General features: G+C 40.3%; 1 protein-coding gene across 3 annotated transcripts in view; it reads left to right on the forward strand.

Moving 5' to 3' along the window:
- Positions 1–9122, forward strand: part of CDH20 (cadherin 20) — a 472975-nt gene extending 463853 nt beyond the window's left edge. For all 3 annotated transcript variants that reach the window (XM_089674847.1, XM_089674848.1, XM_089674849.1), the window contains 2 exons: positions 981–1232; positions 7193–9122. In XM_089674847.1, coding sequence (XP_089530973.1) covers positions 981–1232; positions 7193–7686 — 746 coding nt within the window. In that variant the 3' untranslated portion in view covers positions 7687–9122. The remainder of the gene's footprint in view (positions 1–980; positions 1233–7192) is intronic.
- The last annotated feature ends 16002 nt before the right edge of the window (positions 9123–25124 follow it).

Consider the following 25124-nt stretch of genomic DNA (forward strand, 5'->3'; position numbering starts at 1 on the left):
AAATGAAGTCTATAATACCTCATATAGTATAGCACTTTGATATATACCTCACAATAATAAAAATAATAAAGTGATCATAACATAATGTCAATAAAAACATAAATAAAGATGAAACTACAATGGTGTTCTGTGTTTACATACAAAAACAAATTCAATAGTGATACAAAATGTTCAAAAAAGAGATGTGAACAGAAGCAAAGAGTCCACTTCAATCTTTCATACTGTAGCTCTCTTCTATGAACGAATATAATGCATCTTGCAACAAAAAAAAAAAAACTTTCCATCCTGTGATAAATGTCCTTCTGTGCACACCCAGGGACAATCCACAGTGAACCCTTTCATCAGAAAGATCAGATCTGCACTTGCCAAACTAAAATGCCTCTCTCAAGAAAAGACACAAAATCTCAAGCTGTCTCACAAGGAATTCTCCTCTATCAACATGGATGGTTGCTCGGGACTCCACACTGCAGTGTCTCCCCTCCTCAATAGAGGGAAACCAGGCTCAAGCTGGAAGGAATCCTCCACCTATGTGGATGGCTGTTCCAGACTTCAAGGATGATTTGCCCACAAAAAGACAATTCTCACATAGTGTAATATGCTAAAGCAATATGGGTAACTATCAAAACTATGTACCTGCTCCCCCCAAAAAAAATATCATGTGTCAAATATGGTGGGGGGGAATATAAAATGGAACTTCCCCTTTGGGGTGAAGTTCCGCTTTATGTCAGTTCTCAGCTTTCAAACCCTCAAATGGTTGGTCATAAGTGCAGAATCAGAATCATGATGGCTGCAGACCAACAGTAAATAGAGGTCAAAGTGGCACTGTCTTTGGGGAGTATAAGGGTTTACTATTGCTTTTAGAGGCCATTTATAATATGTTAGTACTTTAGTAAAATTCTTAACTATTTTTCCTTTGTAATTAAACAATACAGTATCCCAAGGTTTCAGCTCCTAATAATTGTGTCTTTTTATCTACACAGATAACACTGCTTGGATCTTAACCAGAAAATCTGGCTTCAAACAGTCTGAACAGAGCACATTTCACATCCCCATCTTAGTAGTAGACAATGGGAGGCCCACACTGAGCAGCACCGGTACTCTAACAATACAAGTTTGCAGCTGTGACGAAGATGGTGACATCATGTCCTGCAGTGCTGAACCATATACATTACCCATAAGCCTCAGCAGAGGGGCATTAATTGCAATTCTTGCTTGCATATTTGTATTACTAGGTAAGATGATACTGTAACAAATACTACACTGAATTGAAACACATCTTGACAGACTTGGGTGGTGATGATGCAATCACAAGAAATGCCACTTTATGTTTTCTATAAACAAAAATTGAACCATAAGACAGTGATTGCATACATTTAAAACTTGTTAAGGCCAAGCTCTCATTTTGTGGAAATAACCCCTCCATTGTCCAGGTGATTGAACTGGGTATACCACCTGCAAATATCAGGTCATATATGAGAGCCCTAACTTATATCAAAAGAACATATACAGTATAAATAGAAACAATATTATACAGATCATGTATACAGCATACAGACAATTCTAATTCTAAAACCTTGTCATAAAAATAATTGCTTTTTCTTCAGATTTCTGTAGCCATACATGCTTATTTAACATGGCATATAAAACTACAACACAGATTATGTATAAAACCTATTGCAGTCAATCACCTGCATTTTATTTGTAGCCTTAAGAATAATGAAAGCTTACTACTCACTGGTTGCTAATGTGTAGTTGCACTTTGCACATTGCCTTTTACTTTTTTACCATGAGCATGATTATGATCAAACGTCTCTCTGTTTTTTTGCCATTTTGCCAAGAGTGCATTTCTGAAATTGACTTTCCTTTAAAGTTTCTGAGATTTTTTTAGACAGAGACTATGATCTGTATAAATCATTTTGCACCCCTACACCAATGGTTCTTAACCACTTTCAATATAATGACACTCTGATTAGTGAATAGATCATTGCAAGAACAAAGTCTTCTGGCACCCACACCAAAGATGCCATTGATTTGCCTGCAAATGAGCCTAATAAACATGCCATGCATACATTTCCCAATATTCCATAGGGTTTCTTCTACACTTTATGTGCCAAGGAACTGCCAAAGCTAGTATTGCTATCTACAGTACATAGTTCCTTCAACTACACAGACTTCCCTTCAGTCATCTGTTCATACCTTTAAAGGTCCCTCACTACATTAGCACTTTTCTATGCCCAGTTATACATACCGCAAAATCACATTTACATGATAGGTCTCTCAAAATAAAGCCCGCCCCCCATAGAACCAATTAGTCCATCATGTATCTTTAATTAGAATTTAATCCAATTGTCAGTTCCACAAAAACTGTGAAAAAAAACAGTTGCATTTTCTGCAGAAACCCCATTCCTTAGTATATAGTTACATAGTTAATCTGGCTGAAAAAAGACAAAAGTCCATCCATTTCAACCATTAAAAAAAAAAAAAAAAAAGGTTATAATCCTATACTCACAATTGATCCAGAGGAAGGCAAAAAAAAGCCCAGCAAAGCATGATGCAATTTGCTCCTGCAAGGAATAAAATTACTTCCTGATCCCCCAAAGAGGCAATTGGATATTCCCTGGATCAACTTTACCTATAAATGTTAGTATCCAATTATATTCTGTGTATCTAGGAAGGAATCCAGGCCTTTTTTAAAGCAATCCACTGAGCTGGCCAGAACCAACTCTTGAGGAAGTCTATTCCACATCACTCACTGTGAAGAAACCTTTCCGTGTTTGGAGATTAACCACTTGTCCTCCTGAGGAATTACCCCCCTTCATGACCAGGCCATTTTCTGTGTTACAGCGCTGCATTATTTTAACTGACAATTGCACGGTCATGCAAAATTGCACCCAAATTAAATTTTATGTCTTTTTTTTCCCACAAATTGAGCTTTCTTTTGGTGGTATTTGATCGCCTGTGCTTTTTTTAAAAATTTTTGCGCTATTAGCAAAAAAAGACCAACAATTTTGAGAAAAAAAAACATTTTGGACTTTTTGCTTTTAAAAAAGTCCAGTAAAAAAATTTAAAAAAATCAAATTTCATCATAAATTTAGGTCAAAATGTCTTTGCTAAAAAAATCCCAATACATGTAAATTAATTGGTTTATGGGAAAATTATAGCATTTACAAATGGCGGTATAGATAATGGGATTTTTTTTTCTTTCTACTAGTAACGGCGGTGATCAGTGACTTTTAGCAGGACTGCAGCAGACATTCTGACACTGGGGGGAACTAACTTGGTGTCACTGACATCCCCAATGACACCAATACAGTGATCAGTGCTAAAAAAAAGCAATGACACTGTACTAAGGACACTGGGCAGGAAGGGGTTAATGTGAGGGGCGATCAAAGGGTTAACTGTGTGCTGGGAGTGTTTTACTAGGGGGTGGGGGGGGTGAACATTAAGCACACTGATCAGGATGGCTGTTCTGTGCACAGCCATCCCAAAAAGTGTGCTGGAGTTGACAGGGAGCAAGATTGCTTGTAAACAAAACAATCTTCCTCCCCGCCGGTGATGCTCGGTAATCATTGGGCTCTGGCGTGTGATTACCGGCTGGGACCCGGTGATTGACATCCACGGTCGTGAATGGTGGCGCGGGTAGGGCATGCACGCGGCTCACATGCGCCCCCTATCTGGAAATGCAGAATGACATTTATACGTGACTTTGTGCACAGGTGCCGCCCTGTAGCAGTATATCTGCTATAGAGCAGTCCTTAAGTGGTTACATTTCTTTTCCTCCAGATGTAAAGAGTGTCCCCTTGTCCTCTGTGATGACCTCAGGGTGAATAACTCTACACCGAGTTCACTATATGAACCACTGATATATTTATACATGTTGATCATATCGCCCCTTAATCTCCTCTTCTCAAGAGAGAATACATTCAGTTCCTCTAGTCTTTCCTAATAGCTGATCTCCTCCATGCCTCTTATCAGTTTGGTTGCCCTTCTCTGTACTTTCTCCAGTTCTCCAATGAATGAATTTGATTTTAGTTTTCCATGTGTCTGAACAGAGTTACAGGGCTCTCAACATAACAGAGGCCCAAACAGCAAACAGCTGTTTTTTTGAATGTAAAGAATGTATGACATCTCTGCTGTCTCCCCAAGAGGGAAGCATATATAAAAATATTTCTTATATAAGTACAGTTGTGACCAAAATTATTCAACCCCCACTGAAATTGAGTGTTTTGGCCAGTTTGACATTGCTTTTGATCATTCAGTCATCTTGCTTACATTTACATTAAAGAGGCACTTGTAGGTCAGACAAATATAACATAACAGTTATAATGAAATAACCACAAATGTCTTTTCTGTGCTCACAGCATTATCAGTTTTATTCAACCCCCAAGTGACATTCAATCTTAGTACTTAGTACAGCATCCTTTTACAGTTATAACAGCTTTTAAACGTGAAGCATAGCTTGACACAAGTGTCTTGCAGCGATCTACGGGTATCTTCGCCCATTCTTCATGGGCAAAGGCCTCCAGTTCAGTCACATTCTTAGGCTTGCGCACTGCAACTGCTTTCTTTAAGTCCCACCAGAGGTTCTCAATCGGATTTAAGTCTGGTGACTGCGATGGCCACTCCAAAATGTTCCAGCCTTTCCTCTGCAACCATGCTCTAGTGGACTTGGAGGTATGCTTGGGATCATTGTCCTGTTGAAAGGTCCAACGTCTCCCAAGCCTCAGGTGTGTGACGGACTGCATCACGTTTCCATCCAATATCTCCTGGTACTGAAGAGAATTCATGGTACCTTGCACACGCTGAAGCTTCCCTGTACCTGCAGAAGCAAAACAGCCCCAAAGCATGATTGACCCTCCACCATGCTTCACAGTAGGCAAGGTGTTCTTTTCATCATAGGCCTTGTTCTTCCTCCTCCAAACATAGCGTTGATCCATGGGCCCAAACAGTTCTAATTTTGTTTCATCAGTCCACAGAACACTATCCCACAACTTTTGTGGTTTGTCCACATGGCTTTTGGCATACTGCAGTCGACTCTTCTTATTCTTTGGAGACAGCAAGGGGGTACGCCTGGGAGTTCTGGCACGGAGGCCTTCATTACGCAGTGTGCGTCTTATTGTCTGGGCTGAAACTTCTGTACCCACATCTGACAAATCTTTTCTCAGTTCCTCAGCAGTCACACGGGGACTTCTCTCCACTCTACGCTTCAGGTAGCGCACAGCAGTCGAAGTCAGCATCTTCTTTCTGCCACGACCAGGTAGCGTTTCAACAGTGCCCTTTGCCTTGAATTTGCGAATGATGCTTCCTAAGGTGTCTCTTGGTATGTTTAACATCTTTGCAATCTTCTTATAGCCATTGCCCTTCCTGTGAAGAGAAATCACCTCTTCTCTTGTCTTCCTGGACCATTCTCTTGCCTTCACCATGTTTGTAACCACACCAGTAAATGTCTAGAAGGAGCTGAGTATCACAGTCATTTTAAAGCTGCCTAATTGGTGCTTATTATGCTTGATTGCTGCTCGGTGACATCCACAGGTGTTTTCAATACCTGATGGAAAGCACCTGTATGAACCTCTGTTCTTCAGAGTGGTAGTCTTTAAGGGGTTGAATAATTGTGGCAATGAAGAAACCACATAAGAACCATTTACTACTGTATTACATAAACAATTGATGTCATTTTAGTTGCATTTGGGTAGTTACAACGTCCTTGTAGGATTTGATTCTGAATACAATTCCAAATGTACACTATAGTCCCTAAACCCCTTTACAGCATTGGGGGTTGAATAATTTTGGTCACAACTGTATATATAAGTATCTCCATGAAGAGTTCCAAAGAATTACATGGTAGTGTCATCACAGACTGATAAAATACTCTGTCAATCAACAGTGATCTGTTCACTGACGGTTGAATATCACCTTCCTGCACTACCCATTTATGATTAGTAATGTCTGAAATAGTCCAAATAATGACTAATTAACCAGCAATGCAAATTAATTATTAATTGATTTAATGAGTAATTAAATATAGAGTTGTGATAAAACAATGATATACTGGAAAAGCATTGTTTGCTTTAATCCTCAAACCAAGTTAAAGTGCAATTAAACAAACAACTTTAAAGCAAACCTGTAGTTAGGGAAATAAGGGGCTGACCTTCCAAAAACGCTAGCTGCCTTGCATCAATACCTATTGAGGCACTGAACAAGAATAAAATGAAGTCAAAGTCAAGTCAGAGCTCCCAGTTGGTATACTCAGCCTCGACCAGTGAAGCCAGAAAATCACAATTACAGCCAAGAAACTATCATTTTCAAAACTAGAGGTCAGCATTGTCAACCCACATTGTTTTACCATGACAAATTCACTTTATGGGGACACTCCCTTGATTAGAAGTACAGGGGAAACTCGAAAAATTAGAATATCGTGCAAAAGTTTCAGTAACTTAAAAGGTGAAACTAATATATGAGATAGACTCATACCCCAACACTTTTGAATGGTCTTTTCCTGACAATCCTCTCCAGGCTGCAGTCATCCCTGCTGCTTGTGCATCTTTTTCTTCCACACTTTTCCCTTCCACATAACTTTCTATTAATGTGCTTTGATACAGCACTTTGGGAACATCCAACTTCTTTTGCAATTACATTTTGAGGCTTTCCCTCCTTATGGAGGGTGTCATTGATGGTTTTCTACACAACTGTCAGGTCAGCAGTCTTTCCCATGATTGTGATTCCTACTGAACCAGACAGAGAGACCATTTAAAGGCTCAGGAACACTTTGCAGGTATTATGGCTTAATTAGCTGATTAGAGTGGGACACTTTGAGCCTAGAATATTGCATCTATTCACAATATTCTCATTTTCTGAGATTGTGGATTTGGGGTTTTCATGAGCTGTAAGCCATAATCATCACAATGATGACAAATCACGGCTTGAACTATCTTGCTTTGCATGTAATGAGTCTATCTCATATATTAGTTTCACCTTTTAAGTTGCATTACTGAAATAAATCAACTTTTGCACGATTTTCTAATTTTTCGAGTTTCACCTGTACATAACTTTCCTCCTTATAGAGCTTCAGGTGAGAAAGTCCTTCCCAAATAATACAGAATGTGAAAATATGTTGTTGGCTGAAATGAATTCATGTTGTGAATGGTTATCATAAATAGGAACTATTACTTATGAGGCTATTGTTCTGTTTCAGTGTTGGTGCTACTCATTTTATCAATGAGAAGACACAGAAAACAACCGTATACTATTGATGAAGAAGACAATGTCCATGAAAACATTGTTAGATATGATGATGAAGGGGGAGGAGAAGAAGACACTGAGGCATTTGACATTGCAGCTTTGTGGAATCCAAGGGAGGTTCATGTTGGAAAAAGCAGGCAGGACATGCAACCAGAGATCGAAAGCTTGTCCCGTTATGTGCCTCAGACATGTATGGTGGACAATAATGTTCACAGCTATATGTTGGCTAAGTTGTTTGAAGCAGACACAGACATTTGTGCTCCTCCTTTTGACTCTCTTCAAACTTATATGTTCGAGGGAGAAGGCTCAGTGGCTCAATCATTAAGTTCACTACAGTCTCTCAGTACAGACTCTGATCAGAGCTATGATTATCTTACTGACTGGGGTCCACGTTTCAAAAAGCTTGCTGAGATGTACGGAACCAAGGATAGCAATTCATCTTTGTGATGGCAAAAAGGAAATCTGAGTCGTTTTATGCAGGGCACTGAGCCCCACTTAATCTGGATCCATTTACTTTGGGATTTCAATCGAATCTTACATAAATGGAAAACCATAAATGGTGGAGTCATTAAACATGGATGATAGCTTATGATTGCCTAATCTTGCTCTGGATCAGCTTTATTTGGTCTACATGTACAAAAACACACTGGATAATGTTTATCATCCCGGGAAGTTTAAATATTTCTTGGATTTAAAGGACCTTTACATCCCGGAGTGTTATGGCATATATTTTTATACAACATCTGTCAAATACATGAAACGGCAAATAAGCAAAGGAAAATATTGTTTTATTCTTAATTTATAAAATGCTCACTACTGCAAATTTCAAAAATATGTAAAAACAAAAAAAAAATATAACACTGTTTAATCTATTTCTATGACCAGTTTGATCTCATATTCTTTTCTGTATAAGCACTGGAATCTTATGTAGTATCAGATCAAACATAATAATACTAATATTTTTGTTTTCAGTTTTATGGAACTTTTTTCCTTTATAACTTTATGGTGGCACTTGCTGAGTTAAAAAAAATGGTTAAACTGTTTGTGCCTGCACATCCTGTGTCACTGCCATGTGCCAAATTTTGTTCTTACATTTTATACATGAAAGCCAAATACCATTTGATTTTAACATAACCCCATTAAAATGTTCTTTTCTGTGGGAAATAACCCTCATGATGTCACCATGTGGACATTTGGAGTTGTTGTTGTTTTTTTTTTGGTTCCTGTGTGCGGCCATTTTTCCTGTTCATGTCATAGCTGAGCAGGTATGAATCTAGAAGAAAATTGTATCTGGACCCTGTTTACATTCTCTTCTTGCAAGGGGAGGTTTTTTTTCTGCATCCCTGCTCAATGTAGCAATGAAGGAAGGATACACACAATTATTTTTGTTGTGTGCTGGAGAACTTTGTATTGCATCATCTCTGCTTCACCGGTAAAAGAAGGTAGAGAGGTAAAGATTAAAAACAGATCCAGAAATGTATTACGGCTGATGTTCTTCTTTAAAGTGTATGTACACTACCAGCATTTTAAATGGCTTTCTTTATGTTATTTAACCTAAGAAATGTTTACATCAGAGCTGTCCAAGTATTTCCATAAAGGGGCCCACATTTCTGTAATTAGTATGTTTTTGTGGGCCTGTTACTAATGAATAAGTGAATATGTAATCAAGCAAATTTTTTCAGGGAAACTGGGAGCTCCAAAGAGCTTTGGAGGGCTGCTTTCAGCTTGCCAGTTGGACAGCCCTGTACTTGATGAACAATTGTGGAATCCCAGAAAATTAAACCACATTTTGTATATTTGTCAATAATTTTGGTAATGAATTATGATGTACTGAACAGCCAGTACTTTAGCACTTCTTTAATAAAAAGTTGTACTTAAAGATATATCTTATGTTTTGTTGTGTATGTTTGATCCACTGATAATGTAACTGGTTTCCTATTTAAAATGAATGTCCATCTGAAATTCGCCAATTCTTTTAAATAGGGATGCACCAATACCGATACCAGTATCCGTGCCAATACCAAGTATTTTCACGAGTACTCATACTCCTGAAACAAATACTTTGTAGTACGATTTTGTGTCAATACAAAATCTATAAACGCAAATTGCACCGCAAAAAATAGCATGTGATTTGAACAGGAATGTGGTGCCATTCCTGTCTGAATCGCATGTAGTTTCCCCATCACTCCTGTGTGAACCCAGGCTTGTCATAGCCTGAGTTCACACAGGAGCAGTGCGGGAAACTTCCCTGCACTAATCCCTTGCTGTCACAGAAGGAAAAGTTGAGGATTTGAAATCCCCGTGACTTTCTCTCCTCTCAGTGCACGGATGACAGAACAGGCTAGACAGCTGTTTATTGGTCAGCACCGTCATGGCCTGTTCTGTCATCCCTGCAAGGAGAGGAAAGAAAGCTGTGGGGATTTCAAATCCCCAGTCGTGTAAAGTGGCTTTGTCTCCTCTCCTTGCAGGGGTGACAGTATGGGCTAGACGGCTTCTGATTGGTCAGCATCGTGACGGTGGTGATCGATCATAAGCCGTCTAGCCCATACTGTCATCACTGTACTGAGAGGAGAGAAAGCCATAGGGATTTTAATTCCCCAGCTTTTCCTTCTGTGACAGCATGGGTTTGGTGCAGAGAGGTTTCCTGCACCACTGCTATGTGAACTCTGGGAGGACTGGGTTCACACAGCAGCAGTGGGGAAACCGCATGCAATTTGGACAGGAATCACATTCCTATTCAAATTCCATTCTATTCTTTGTGGTGCAATTTGTGTCCATACAAAGTATCGGTACTCTGTATCTGCGGCTACTGTAATTAACTAAAAGTGCTCGGCGATCAAAAAAGGGTATCAGTGCATCCCTACTTATAAATAACATGCTTTGTGGATGCTTTGGTTATGACTCTTGGAAAACATCGGTGACACCATATTCTGCCAACACATAAAATGCATTTCTAATTATTTTCTTTTACATAATTGCTTAGTTTACATACAGCAGCATTTGTATAGCATTATTTGTTTAGCTTTGTACTGAGTGGATATGGATAAGAACATTGGATGGATTAGGTTTGTATTGATACCTCTGCTCCGTTAGAGAGATTCACCCTCTATATTTGTCCTGGTTACCATTATCATTAAAATGAAAATAAAGTCCCAAATTTTGGGTTGTTCCCAGAACAGTAATAAAGGGGAAATGTTTCAATGGGGACACTGGTTTTAGTGACCGGGGGGGGGGGGTAAATGGATTCTGTTAATTTGGAGAGATGTCCTCTCGCTTCCAGTTTTAACTATGAGACAGGAAGTGAGGGTGAAAAGCTAAAAAGACTGAACAATTTCTGAGAAATGTAGCAGGCATTTAGCATCCATAAACAAATGTGGTTTTTTTTGGACACTGACAATGGAACCAGCTTACAGGTTTGCACCACAGCTTAAAAGTTTTATTGGACAGGCCACAAGCTTGCACCACAGCTACTAAGATTACTTCGACAGACTGCAATTTCTGAAAGATTGAACAGGTATGTAAAAAATTATCTTTTTTTTGGACACTGACAAAGGCAAAAGCATACAGGTTTGCAACACAGCTAAAATTTAGTTTTGAATAGGCCCCAATTTTTAAGCAATTGAGCATGATTTTAGCATAAAAAATATGTTTGCTTTTATTTGTGGACACTGAGGATGAAAATAACATACATATTTGTACTACAGTTAAAAGCCCCCTTGGCCATCTACGGTTGAGCAGTCAACGGTTGAGCAGCCATTTAGCACAGGAAATAAACAATTAGTGTATTTTTTGCACACTGATGATTGAAAAAGCATACAGCTTAGCAACACAGCTAACAAACAGATGTGGACAGGCTGAAAATTTGGAGGGATAGGACAGGTGGGCGTATTACAAAAGGAAATTGTATATCAGTGACTTTGTTTTTGACACTAAAGATGTAAGCAGTGTACACCCTTGCAACACGATGTTGAAGCTTTCATTATCAAGGCCTTGATTTAGGAGGGAGAGAGTAACCAAATTGCAATTTGTACAAAAAAAATTATTTCCTTTTTCATGGAGGGAGGAAGAACACATTTTAAAGATTTGATGCACACCTTTTTAAACCTTCTGAATTGATGCACACCTTTTTAAACCTTCTGAATTGATGCACACCTTTTTAAACCTTCTGAATCTCCACTATTTGCGAGAGAGAGCAAGCAGATCGGGCCTTACAATAGTTTTTTTTCCACAAAAAAGATGGAAAAATTAAAGTATTTGCTAGAACAGATTTTATACCTTTTTTGAAAGCAGGCAAATTTAACTTTAAATATTTAAAATAGACTGTATCTTTGCAGAGATATAATATAAATATTATAAATATATTACATGGGTGCACTGTAAACTGTGGTATTTGGGAGCACTGTAAACTGTAGTGCTTTGATTGATTAAACAACACCTCAATGATCTGCATTGCTCTGCTGCAAATGGGCATCTGTTGTGGTGACGCCAACAGATTCATGCTGCTCTTGCTTCTACTAACCCCATAAAAAGATTTCAAAAATAAATAAAGCAATCTAACAAAGTAAAACTCAAATAAAATAAAGTCAAAACACAAAAGAACACTACAAAATTAACACAAAATACCCGCCCAAAAAAATAGTCCCAAAAAATCATGGCAAAGTATCAGTAGTAGATATACAGCACTGGATATAGAACTGTATATAGAAATCAGTAGCAGTACACTGCACTACATTAAACCATTCGCTCTCCCAGCAAGACTATTAACTGTTCCTTACTCTTGCTAAACTCCCAACACACTGACAAAAGGCTGCTGGGAAAGCAGCCTTTTATAGTGTGTGGGCTTCAACATACAGTAGGTCAAAACCTTCATTGGCAAAGCCTTGCACCGATGCAGGGGTCAGGTGCAAGACATTGGCCAATCAGGGCTTTGGCAATGCATTATGGCACATTCTGCAGGGTAAACCCGGAAATCCCAACAGTTTTTAATTTGGCCAAGCATCCAACCAGTGAATGTTCAGTCTGAAATTACAAAATAAAGACAATAAAGTCTCCAAATTATGCCTTAGAAGCTTGTGTGCTGGAAATAGTGTCTCACGCTGCTTGTGCACCTATGCCTACTGCTCTAATTACATTGCCACCCCAAGGCTCCTACCACCTGCCAGGTCCAAACACCAAATAATATCTTTTTGAGAATGAGTTGCTCACACTGCTTGTGCACCTATGCCCACTGCTCTGGTTACCTTGCCCCTCAAGACTCCTGACACCAGCCTGACCCAAACTGAGTAAAATTTTTATATTACTGGCACACATTTGGAAATAGTATCTCAGGCTATTGATTATGCTATACTTTTGCTATATTTCTAATGATGATGTCTAAGCATCCCAAAGATGACACTCCTACAAAGCTCCCAAAAAGTTCAGGTGAATCACAATGACTCAAACTCTTTAAAAGTTTAAACATCTCTACCACCTCACTATCACCTATGCATACCATGTTTTGAATCTATATTTATATATGTGTGTTGAGCAGAGATCATTGTAATGACTGCAGTGTGTATTTCTCATATCTACAGTACACCTTTCATTCATGCATGTGTTAGAGGCCCTTCCAGGGAAAAATCTATCTCCCTATGGAGTACAAGCAATTTTCAGTTCTTCCATGTGACCGGGCGATTTAGGCTCCAATCAGGAGAGCACTGAGAAGCAGGAGATTAGAACAGCTGTGAGGTGATGGTTGGAAGACAAAGAGGATCGACCTTTTCCTCCAGGATTAGGAGAACAAGATCAATGAAATGTAGTGGGACTATTGTTTCCTCATCCTGGGGCGTATGGTGGTATATACTATGTTTTGGTGGCCTTTGATATTATTTCTGATCTAGAAAAATAGTGCTAAAGGGGCACTTTAAGCATACCGTTTGGAGTTATTGGATTTAAATTCTGAGAGTGCATCTTTTCACAGTTAAAGTGACATGGAGCAAAAAAGAAAAATATTGCGTGATCTGTTGGGAAGCAGGTAAATGACAGGTCTGTGTCCGCTCTGCTGCTGCGGAGCAAATACAGACACAGTCCACTGACTTCTATGGGGCAGTCGGATGGAAATGGACTGCTTGTCCGTTTCCACCCGACTCTCATAAGATCCGATCTGCTGAACCTGTTTTTGGTGTACAGGATTGGATCGAATGCCGGCGGGTGTCAGTGGACACTTTTCCGCTGGCACCCGCCGGCCCATAGAGGTCTATGGATGGTCCAATTGGGTCCGCATGAAAAGCTGACAGAAGGACCCAATTGGACTGTCTGTGAAAGGGGCCTTAGTTAATTATGACTGATTCAAGGTTAACTAAAAGGTTAGTTAACTGTTATCCAGTGCTATAGTAACATGTTACAATATGGGTGCAACATGTAACATGTTATCAGGGGTGGACTGACAACTCATGGGGCCCACGGGCAATAGGGGATCATGGGGCCCGTATCCTTGCCCAAACTCAAAAAAGCCTATGAAAAAAGTACCAGGGGCATCTCATGGGGCCCCCTACTGACCCCGGGCCCTCGGGCAGTGCCCAAGTTTCCAAATGGTCAGTCCGCCCCTGCATGTTATGAAAGATGAACATCCTATAAAGTTACATAAAACCTACAGTTAGGCTTTAAAATTTCACTGGAGCTTTACCATCCCTCTACCTTGCTTAAAATCACACAAATGTAGTTTCCTTTAATCAGAAGACTTTGTCCATTGCATTTTTGGGGTAAATATGTGGTGATGTATAAATTATATAAAAGCTGCATTGGGTAAAAACAAAGAAAAGTGTGCCTTAAACAAATCACATTAAAGCCCTATGTGTCCTGAAAAATTTTTTTGTAAATGCCTGATGCACATGGGGTGTCTGAAAATGCTTCTCTGAATGCCAAAACTGCTTGCAGGAAATCTCAGCATAGTTTACAAGTGTAGATTTTTATTACACTCCCCTCTGTTCATTTTTACTCCCAAATTCAGGGATGTTATTATGGCAATGTCAATGTAAATATTACTAAAACGTGAACCTATTCTAGGTTTCTGGCAACTGAGCGAAGTTTTACACCTATTCACCACTATTTTCTAAAGGGTACAATGGCAAAATAGCAAAGGTGACCCGGAAAACCTGTTGCATCATGTATTGATGCCTCAACCAACAAAAGATTTGGCAGGCAAATTTTGGGAGAAAAATAATTTTCCAATTGTATTAGAGCCCTTGATGTAAAAAATGTTAAGGTGAGAATGTCACCAATCTCTGGATCTAAGTATTACCGCGTTTCCCCGAAAGTAAGACCTAGCTGTACTTTTTGACGTACCGCTAATATAAGCCCTCCCCTGAAAATAAGACCTACCTCCACCAGGGGCTGACTGACCACTGGGGCACTGCCCGAGGACCTGGGGTCACTGCAGGGCCCCATGAGAGGCTCAGTCCGTCCCTGTATGTGCCGCTTCTGAAATAAGCAGGCATTGAGGGGACAGACAGTGAGGCAGGCACTTCAGACACCTCTCCTCCTTGGAGTTTCAGCAGAGGGGTGGGTCCACATCCCTGCTAGGGGTGCTGAAGTCGGAGTGCTGGAGGGGTGGGCAGAGTATGCAGCAAGTAAGTATGTATTTCCCCGACCCTGGTGACAGCACTGCAGCTTCATGTAGTAGGTAGGGGTGAGAGCGAGGGGGGGGGGAGAAAGAGGGCAGAGAGAGAGAAGGCAGAGAGAGAGGGGGGGCTTTCTTTAAAACGTACCTTTTTGTGGAGCTGGTGGAGAGATCAGTTAGGTTGCAAGCCGATGATCCCCACAGGATGGATCGGATCTGCGGATTGGGGAGGATAATGGATCGGACTCCGATCCATTATGCTCAATCTGCAGATCCAATCCATCCTGCAGGGATCGTCGGAGGGGGTGTCACCAAGTGAATGAAAATAAATAAAAGTCAATAAAAATAAGACCTACCCGAAAATAAGCCCTAGTGCATTTTTTTTTACCTAAAATTAATATAAGACACTGTCTTATTTTTGGGGAAACATGGTAGTAGAAATACATTTCTGTTGTCATGTTAGGATAGGTGGATGCCCACCTCAGTTTCATATCTATTGATGTAGAATCTTGGGAGTCAAGGAGATTCCAGAATCTTTAAGAGTTTGTGATGGGGTGTAGGAATACTAAAGGAAGGACATCTCATGATTCCCCCAAGGAGGCCTCTTCCATGTATAATGGAATCAAGCCTGCCACTTACCATCATAGCGGATGAAGCGTTCGGCTTGTAGAGAACTTAATGTGGCAATATAGTGGACATGGACTTAGACACAAAAGAATATATTCAACTACCGACTGAGCAGTGCCTGTCAAGCTGTGAAGTGTGCATTTGAAGTCTATACTGCTAAATGATGTTAACCCCTTTCCTCCATACAATTGTGAAAGACGCAATAAAAGTGGTGCTGGCCTGCAGCGTGCTACAGAATGTTCTAATTGAAAAGAAGAGAGGCTCTGTTGAACTTGCTCCCCCAAACCCTGCTCATGACATTCCAGTTCTCTCTAATCAATTTGCTGGTTTCTTCATTTCCCCAAAGGATCAAGTGTCTTGTCAAGATGAACATGTGTAGTTAACCCCTTGACTCCTACATCACACAAATATGAGGCCACACAGAACTGGGTTTTTTTCCGTGGGATCGCATATATGCATACCTGTCTTTGTGACCGCGGTGTCACTGAGAGCCCCGGGTCCTGTTCGAACGATCGGGACCCGGGACTCCTAATCCCGGGTCACATGATCGCTGTGATAGCCTTTGACTGATTATCACAGTGATCAGTCACTGTACAGCCTGGCCCCCTTGTTTTTTTTTCTCTCTATGAATGGAGAAGAGTGATACATGGTATCTCTCTAACTCCTGTCAGGGGGGGGGGGGGGAATGTTTGTTTAAAAAAAAAAAAGAAAAAGATAAATAAATATTTAAAAAAGAAAAGAAAAAATAAAGAAAAAATAACTAGATCAAGGTTTGATCTAGTTCAGTGCCAGGATATGTGTTTGGGTCAAGGTCAGGGTCAAAGGTCAAGGTCAAAAAAGGTAAGGGTCAAAGGTCTGTATTTTTTTTATATTGGTATTAGTGTCAGTATGTTTTAGGTAAACAAAAAACAAAATGCGCACTACTATTTCTGGGCTGTACTACGGGTACAAACAACAAATACCATACACATATATGGTGTGTGTATATATATATATATATATATATATATATATGTATATGTATATGTATATATGTAGTACCAAGAAACACATGGCTAGATTTAAAAAAAATATTTTCTTTTACTATATTGGGCCAGTTTTCCTTCGATAACAAAAAAAAAAAAAAAAACAAACAATCAGGAGATATCCATTACCATTTACCACCAAATGAAAGACCAATTTGTCCTGAAAAAAATGCGGTATAATTCACCTGGATGCACAAAGTAGTAGGATGTACGTTTTTACTAACACATGTCAACGTTGAAAAATTGTGCTTAGGCATTAAGATTTGTTTTACCCTTAGGCATGAAGGGGTTAAGTTCCTCCTGATAGCAGCTGCCCTTGAATTTTCTGTACTGTCTTTGCACTAAAAAAATATATATTTTTTTTTCATTGTAATATAGGTTTTTGTATTATTATTTTTTATGTATTTATTTTTTATTATTTTGTTCTTTTTATCGTAGCACAGTTGTGTCTTTTTTCACCTGTGTATTAAGGCTACTATTCTGTGAGAGTGGATGCATTAACACACACAAATGAAAGTGTGAGATGTCTTTTTCATCTGTGTGAGGAGAGGCTACCATTATCTGAGAATGGACATATTACCCCATGTGGATGAGAAAGAGAAGTGTACTTTTCACCTATGTAAGGTATGACCATGGGCGGACTGACCATTTGGAAACTCAGGCACTGCCCGAGGGCCCAGGGTCAGTAGGGGGCCCCATGAGATGCCCCTGGTACTTTTTTCATAGGCTTTTTTGAGTTTGGGCAAGGACACAGGGGCCCCATGATCCCCTATTGCCCAGGGGCCCCATGAGTTGTCAGTCTGCCCCTGGGTACGGCTACCATTCTCTGAGAATGGACACATTACCCCACACAAATGAAAAAGAGAAGTGTACTTTTTATTATTGTTATATAGAACTTATATAGCAGCAACAGGTTGCACAGTCCTTTAAAATATAAAGAGAACAGTAATCCATGTGAAGTAAGGCTACCATTCTCTGAGAATGGACGCATTACACCACATGGATAAAAATGTGAGGTGTATTTTTCATCCACATGTGGTGAGGCTACCATTCTCTGAGAATGGACTCATTACCTCACATGGATGAAAAAGCATTCCACTTGGTGCTGCAGTGCAGCTGACATATTTCCTGGAAATTGGAAAAAATGCGAAAAGAAAAATTCTAGTATTTAAAAAAAATAAATTAAATGAGAGAATGTATTAAACAAGAAAAGTAGCTGAAACATTTGGCCAATACAACAACATGGATGAATGGCAGTCCAGGGGGATGAAGGAAAAAGGAGGCCTCAGTCAACAAAAATATTTACAAATTATGGTAAACAAAGGTAAAGGGAGCTTTTGTGAAAAGTTGAGCCAGGACTGGGAAGGATCAGCAAAACTAATGGGAAAGGCATGGATATGGTAAGAATGTTGGGGGGAGCATGGAAGAGCTGTGTTTTGGGGTTAGTAAGATGGAGGACCTGGCATGGCAGAGGTAGCTGGGTATAGGGTGGACTTGAAGGAGAAAATTGGAGTTTTGGAAGACCACTCTGTTTAGCTGATATAAAGGCCAGGGAAATGCATGAATACTATCCCTGGCCTGTACTTCCCACTCCCCACGAGAACTTCCAGCATCAGCCAGAGGCAACAGCAAAAAATAGTCTTCCAATTGCATGGATCTAAGAATAAATGCCTGTCACATATTTGTTGCCAGCGGCTCAAGGATCCTTTCCTCTGCTTGGGGGGTCACCGTTCTGTCTCTCTGCCAATGACCACCTTCATGTCCATGCTCAAATGTGCCAGAGCAGGGGCGGACTGACCATTTGGAAACTCTGGCACTGCCCGAGGGCCCGGGGTCAGTAGGGGGCCCCATGAGATGCCCCTGCTACCTTTTTCATAGGCTTTTTTGAGTTTGGGCAAGGACATGGGGCCCCATGATCCCCTATTGCCCGGGGGCCCCATGAGTTGTCAGTCCACCCCTGTGCCAGAGTACTCCTCTGCTGCAACACCCTAGTGAGACAGAAAATTAATTACAAACAATGTATAGAAGATGGGTAGATTCCTGAGATAGATAGATAGATAGATAGATAGATAGATAGATAGATAGATAGATAGATAGATAGATAGATAGATAGATAGATAGAATACAATGACACATCCAGGCTTCCTGACAGTTTTTATCCTCCCAGCGTGGCTGGATATGAGATGACAGGTGAGACAGCCGTTGATGGGATGGAGGGCCCAGCCTAACTCTCTTCCACCTGCTCCTCCCTCTCATTCACAGACCAGTTGAATGTGGTACTATAAAAGGTGAAACATCAAACAGAAGCAAATTCATATGCCGGTCACTTTGTCTCTGCAGTGTGAAGTTGTACTTGGATGTGGTCGGATCTAAAGAAGCACACATCCATTAGGTACATGACCAGCCATTTACCTCATTTTAGTAACAAAAAACAGTACTAAAGTACTCAGTTTTTACATAGGGCTACCCTAAACAAAAACCTAACAACTGCACTTACTCCCTAGAATCCATTTTCCTTCTCCACTTCCAGCTGCTTCCTTTTCTACCATGATTTCACATCATAGCCTATTGTGTAGGGATCTCCGAGAGATGCAGAGTGCTTCCTCTGAAACAAAGGTCCTTATATGATGTATAATGGAAAGTTCCCATGGATAAGTGAATCATGCAGAGATATAACCCCTTTCTGCCTTCTCCTGTCTACTACGTCCCAGTTAGATGTGTTCGCATAATGTCCTGCCATGCTGGGGGGGTTTTTAGATCCTATTCACATATCGTAGGTGGGAAAAGTCCCACAAATACAAGCACAACCCTACAGCAGCAATAAGTTGGGTTTAGGCCACATCCGTAGCCATTTTGGAACAACACAGCAGACACAGCCGGTGTACAGCAGAGCACAAGGAGGTAAAAACGGAGCAAGGCCACTGGTGACTTCCTATACAGACAGGAATTACGGAATTGCCATTTTACTATTCAAAATAGCCTTTTTTTGGACCACTAGAATTAAAGTATGTGTCTAAATGTGCTATACGTGTGTACACATGTTTAGGTGCATTCACAAGTAAGTGCTGCTCAAATGCTCCTCTCTGAATAAGCCTTTGGTTGGGTTTTTTCATCCTCTGAACACTCCTCTTAAAATACACCTGTAAACGCCTATGTGTTTATGGACACCAGGGGCGGACTGACCATTTGGAAACTCGGGCACTGCCCGAGGGCCCGGAGTCAGTAGGGGGCCCCATGAGATGCCCCTGGTACCTTTTTCATAGGCTTTTTTGAGCTTGGGCAAGGGCACGGGCCCCACGATCCCCTATTGCCCGGGAGCCCCATAAGTTTTCAGTCCGCCCCTGATGGACACAGACTTACACACAGGTGCGTTTACAGGCCTAAACCCCAGACCCTGCATTCACATTATCTGGTCTCCCACAGTACACACAACATGGAAATGCAATTATTTTAGTAAATATAAACTGTTAAATACCTTTTCTCATCAGCAGTATATAGCAGTCTTGTGACTTCTATCAGTGTCCAGCACAGCACTGGTTGTAGGAGTTTTCATTTTGCTCTAGGAGGATGCAGAACCCCTGACCTCTGTCTGGAGAGTGCTGATTGGTTCTGTGCTGATCACGTGCACTCTCCCATGGAAAAAAAAAAACTTTCTAGGAATACACACTAAATTGAGCATGTGCTGAGTGACTCCACACGATATGTCTTATCAAGTGATAAGAGGGGGACACTGGAACAAGGGGAGGATCAGAGAAGTCAGAATCAAACAGCTTTTTTACACATTGCAGAGGATTAAATCCTTAGGTTCCACAGAGTATAACAAGCATGCTTTACTACGTATGCACACTGATTTTACTTTTGTCGGTGTAGTAACACTTTAAGGGCCAGTTTACATTACAAAATGCACTCCGGACACATTCCGGATACATTTTTGCTTACAGTTCACACCACATGCATTTCTGGTGCAGTTTTAATGCAGTTTTCAATGTTCCAGTACAGTTATGTGCAAAAAAAATTCAGCATGTTTTTCTTTTTTGCATCAGAAAGTTATTGGAACTGACTGCAGTAGTGTGAACTAGAGCCATTAGAATACACAGCATGCATTTTTGATGCAGAAAAAAAGCACACTGAACTGCATCCAGTGTGAACAAGCCCTAAGAGCTGTGCACACTGCAGCTCAAAAAAGCTGCTTCTACAGACAGATGAGCTTTCTTTTTCTCTAAACTCCTCTCTATGTTATCCTATGTGTCCATGCACATCAGAGGCGTTTTTAGGAGTTTAGTGGCAGGGGAGATGAGAGGCAGAAAAAAAACATCAAAAGTGTCATTCTGAAGAGTAGGTTTTTTTTTGCTTAAAAAAGCCTGAATGCTCAAAATGTGAATAATGCAGCATTAAGGAGCATTCAACATTTTCAAGTGCACACTGATTATAGTGAAAAATGAGCACAGAGGAATTTTCTGGAAAAAAACCCTTTTAAAAACAAATGCCCATAAACTCTCATAAACTAGTGTGCAATATGAGCTGCTATGAAAATTGTTTATGCTGCTTTTTCTGCCAGAGTTTCTGGCATTTTGTCAGTCTCCTAGTGTGCATGGCCCCCGGGCAATAGGGGATCATGGGGCCCCTGTGTCCTTGCCCAAACTCAAAAAAACCTATGGAAAAGGGTAGCAGGGGCATCTCGTGGGGCCCCCTACTGACCCCTGGCCCTCGGGCAGTGCCGAGTTTCCAAATGGTTAGTCCGCCCCTGGTGAGGTCTGTATGTAAACACAGATCTCTCACCTGTCAGCACCAGCATGCTGCTTTGTATTGCACTGCATAGCAGAGCAATACAAAGCAGCATGCTTACATAGTAAAACACATGGCATAGTAAAACAGATGGCATACACAGTAAAACAGGAAACAGCACACAATTAACCCTGTGATCGCCCCAAATGTTAACCCCTTCCTGCCCAGTGTCATAAATACAGTGTCAGTGCTTTTTATTAGCACTGATCACTGTATTAGTGTCACTGGGGATGTCAGTGATAGTCAATTCCCACCCAGTGTCAGAATGCCTGCCACAGTCCCGATATAAGTCGCTGATTGCCGCGATTACTAGTATATAATTAAAAAAAAATTCCAGTATGTATACACCTCCATTTGTAGACGCTTTAACTTTCACGTAAACCAATTAATATACAATTATTGGATTTTTATTTTAGCAAAGACATTATTTTATAGATATTTTTATAGATATTTTAGCAGAATACATTTTGGCTTAAATTTATGACGAAGTTTGATTTTTTACATTTTTTTACTGGACATGTTTAATAGTAAAAAGTCAAAAATATTGTTTTTTTCTCTAAGTTGTTTTTTTTGTTTGTTTATAGTGCAAAAGATAAAAATGCACAAATACCACGAAGAGAAAGCTCTATTTTTTGTGGGGAAAAAGGACATAAATTTCATTTGGGTGCGGTGTTGCATGACCGCGCAATTGTCAGGTAAAGTAACAGCGGCGTAGCGCAAAAAATGGCCTGGTCAGGAAGGAAGGTAAATCCTCTGGAAGACAAGTGGTTAAAATGAATAGCTAATGTGGAAATAAGAAAAATGAGCAACAGAGGACTAAAGGCGTCAAATTACTGGATAAATCCAGAAACTTTGTTTGCTGACATAAAATGTGTGCTTTATGGAAACCCTAAAATGCCTACAAAATATTGTTGAGGCAAGCAGAGCTATGCAAAGCAGTGATTTTGACACATTTCTTATTCTCAGTACAGATGTTAACAATGCAAACAGCTACCCCACTGTGCAATTAGTGATGCAATACAACTCAAAGACTTTGCAGTGTCATAATAATAATCATTTTTAAGTCATTTCTGATGTTTGAAATATTCTTTGGACAGAAAAAAGCACTAGGGGGCACTATATGTCTAGTATATATAATAGAAAGTATATCAGAGCACCTAACAGTTTTCCTTTCAATCTGTCTTTTAATAACTGTAAATTTGCAAAATAAATGTTACATTTTAAAGCTTATGTAGAAAAAAAATCACTAGAATCCCATAAAATCTTTAATATTTTAGTGTGTTGCAATGGCTGGTATTGAGTCCTGAAGTTATTGAACCAAACCCTCAAAGCAATGTCAATGCAGTCACTAAAATCTAACATAAGCTTTAACCTATTCATGTCATTTTAAAACTAATTTTCACCTGTTAACCTAAGTTTAAAACTAATTTTCAATAGTTTCAAACCCACAACTTCCATTAAAATAATACCTGGCGATCCTGCCATGAAGGGCCTTATTCAGGTATTTCATCTTACAGGGTGACAATACTCTGTGCCAGCTCCTAACTGTAGTCCTGTATTGTAACCAGGGGCAGACTGACAACTCATGGGGCCCCTGGGCAATAGGGGATCATGGGGCCCCTGTGTCCTTGCCCACACTCAAAAAAGCCTGCAAGGAGTGCATGCTTGTGGACCAAAAGTGGTTGCAGAGTTTCATCACAAAATACAACAAAGAATAAACAAAAAAAAAAGTGACTTATTAAAAACAAAATTAAAAAATAATGCTTTAGCTAACTAAACGGCATTGTTAGAGTCTGCATCTAATTTATTTTTTCTTCTCTAGCATCTACTATCCTATGTTCCAATTATCACATTGCCTGCATTCACTAACATATATAAAATAAATAAAAAATACATTATATAACAATAATAAAATACATGTTTTAGAGCCCTTTTTTTATTATTATTATTATTATTATTATTATTATACAGGATTTATATAGCTCCAACAGTTTACAATATAAAGGGAGACAATACAACAACAATACAACAACAATACAGTTCAATACAAGAGGGTTAGGAGGGTCCTGCTCCTGGGAGCTTGCAATCTAAGAGGGAGGGGCTAGTGGTACAAAAGGTAATAACTGTGGGGGTGGACTGGTAGGAGGAATAGAAGATTCCATTATTAGCTGAAGGCAGGATAGGCTTCCCTGAAGAGATAGGTTTTCAGAGATCGCCCAAAAGTGGGCAGAGTAGGCAATAGTCGGATAGATTGGAGTACAGAGTTCCAGAGGATGGGAGAGGCTTTGGAGAAGTCCTGGAGAGAAGCATGGGAGGAGGGGACAAGGGAGAGTAGGAGGTCGTGCCCTTTCACATATGTGAGTATTGGATGTGGTTTGAACCGCATCCAAACCGCATGACATGTGAAATAACATTGCTTCTTATGGTGCCTGTTCACATATGTCTGGTGTACTGGCAGTGCGGATGCAGTGCAGATTCAGTGCGGTTTTAAAAAGAGTCATGTAAGATTTCTGAGCAGTGCAGTCCCTGTTCAGGTGCAGATTACAGGCTATTGATTTCTATGGGAACCATTCCTAAACCACATATGTGTGCACAAGATAACATCCTGAGCTAATCCTGTCCTGAACCTGATGTAAACCTGACCAGGGGCGGACTGACCATTTGGAAACTCGGGCACTGCCCGAGGCCCCGGGGTCAGTAGGGGGCCCCATGAGATGCCCCTGGTACCTTTTTCATAGGCTTTTTTGAGTTTGGGCAAGGACACAGGGGCCCCATGATCCCCTATTGCCCAGGGGCCCCATGAGTTGTCAGTCCGCCCCTGAACCTGTGAATAACTACTGCATCAATTAGCTGTGAAACCTGAGCTTCAGTCCGCACCACAAATGTGTGAATCAGCTTCTAGGGTTCCTTCTAATGTTTCTGGGGAAAACAGTGTTCAAAAAGATCTGAGGTTTTGTAAAATGCATGTGTAAAATAAAAAGTACATGTATGGTTGTTAAAATTGCATTTTTGAACTATTCTTTAGTAGTAGGTTCAGCTTATATCACTACTACATCTACAAAAAACAAAATACAATATTTTTGACTTTTTGCTATTAAGCATGTCCAGTAAAAAATTTTTAAAAAATCAAAGTTAGTCATAAATTTAGGCCAAAATGTATTCTGCTACATGTCTTTGCTAAAATAAACCCCAATCCGTGTAAATTAAATGGTTTACTGTTAATGGTGGCAATCAGCGACTTATAGCGGGACTGCAGCAAGCATTCTGACACTGTTGGGAACTGACTTGGTGTCACTGACATCCCCAGTGACACCAATACAGTGATCAGTGCTATAAAAAAAAAATCTCTGACACTGTATTAATGGCACTGGGCAGAAAGGAATTAACATGAGAGGTGATCAAAGGGTTAACTGTGTGCTGTTGTGTGTGCTTCACTGTAAGCACACTGCTTTGGATGGCTGTGCTATGCACATCCAAAGCAGTGAGCACGAGCTGACAGGGAGGAGAATTGTATTGTTTACATACAGTTCTCCCCGTCGGAGATGCTCTGCAATCACTGGGCGCCAGCGAGTAATCACCTGCCAGGACCCGGTGATTGACAGCCACAGACGCAAATGCTCGGGTAGGGCGCAACAGTGCCTCATGCACTCCCCTACCCAGACATGCAAAATCACATATACTGTATATACGTGATTTTGCACACCCGTGCCGCCCTGTAGCAGTATATCTGCTATAGGGTGATTGGGAATCTGTTAATATCTCCTAAATGTGAACAGTTTAGGAGATATTATGCCTTTTTTAATATTTTTGCGCATGCGCTCTGAAGGAACAGCATACCCATGGCCCTGGAC

Source organism: Staurois parvus, unplaced genomic scaffold, assembly GCF_062004578.1.
Source record: "Staurois parvus isolate SC_StPar_1 unplaced genomic scaffold, SC_StPar_1.0 ptg000153l, whole genome shotgun sequence".
Classification (NCBI taxonomy): Eukaryota; Metazoa; Chordata; class Amphibia; order Anura; family Ranidae; genus Staurois; species Staurois parvus.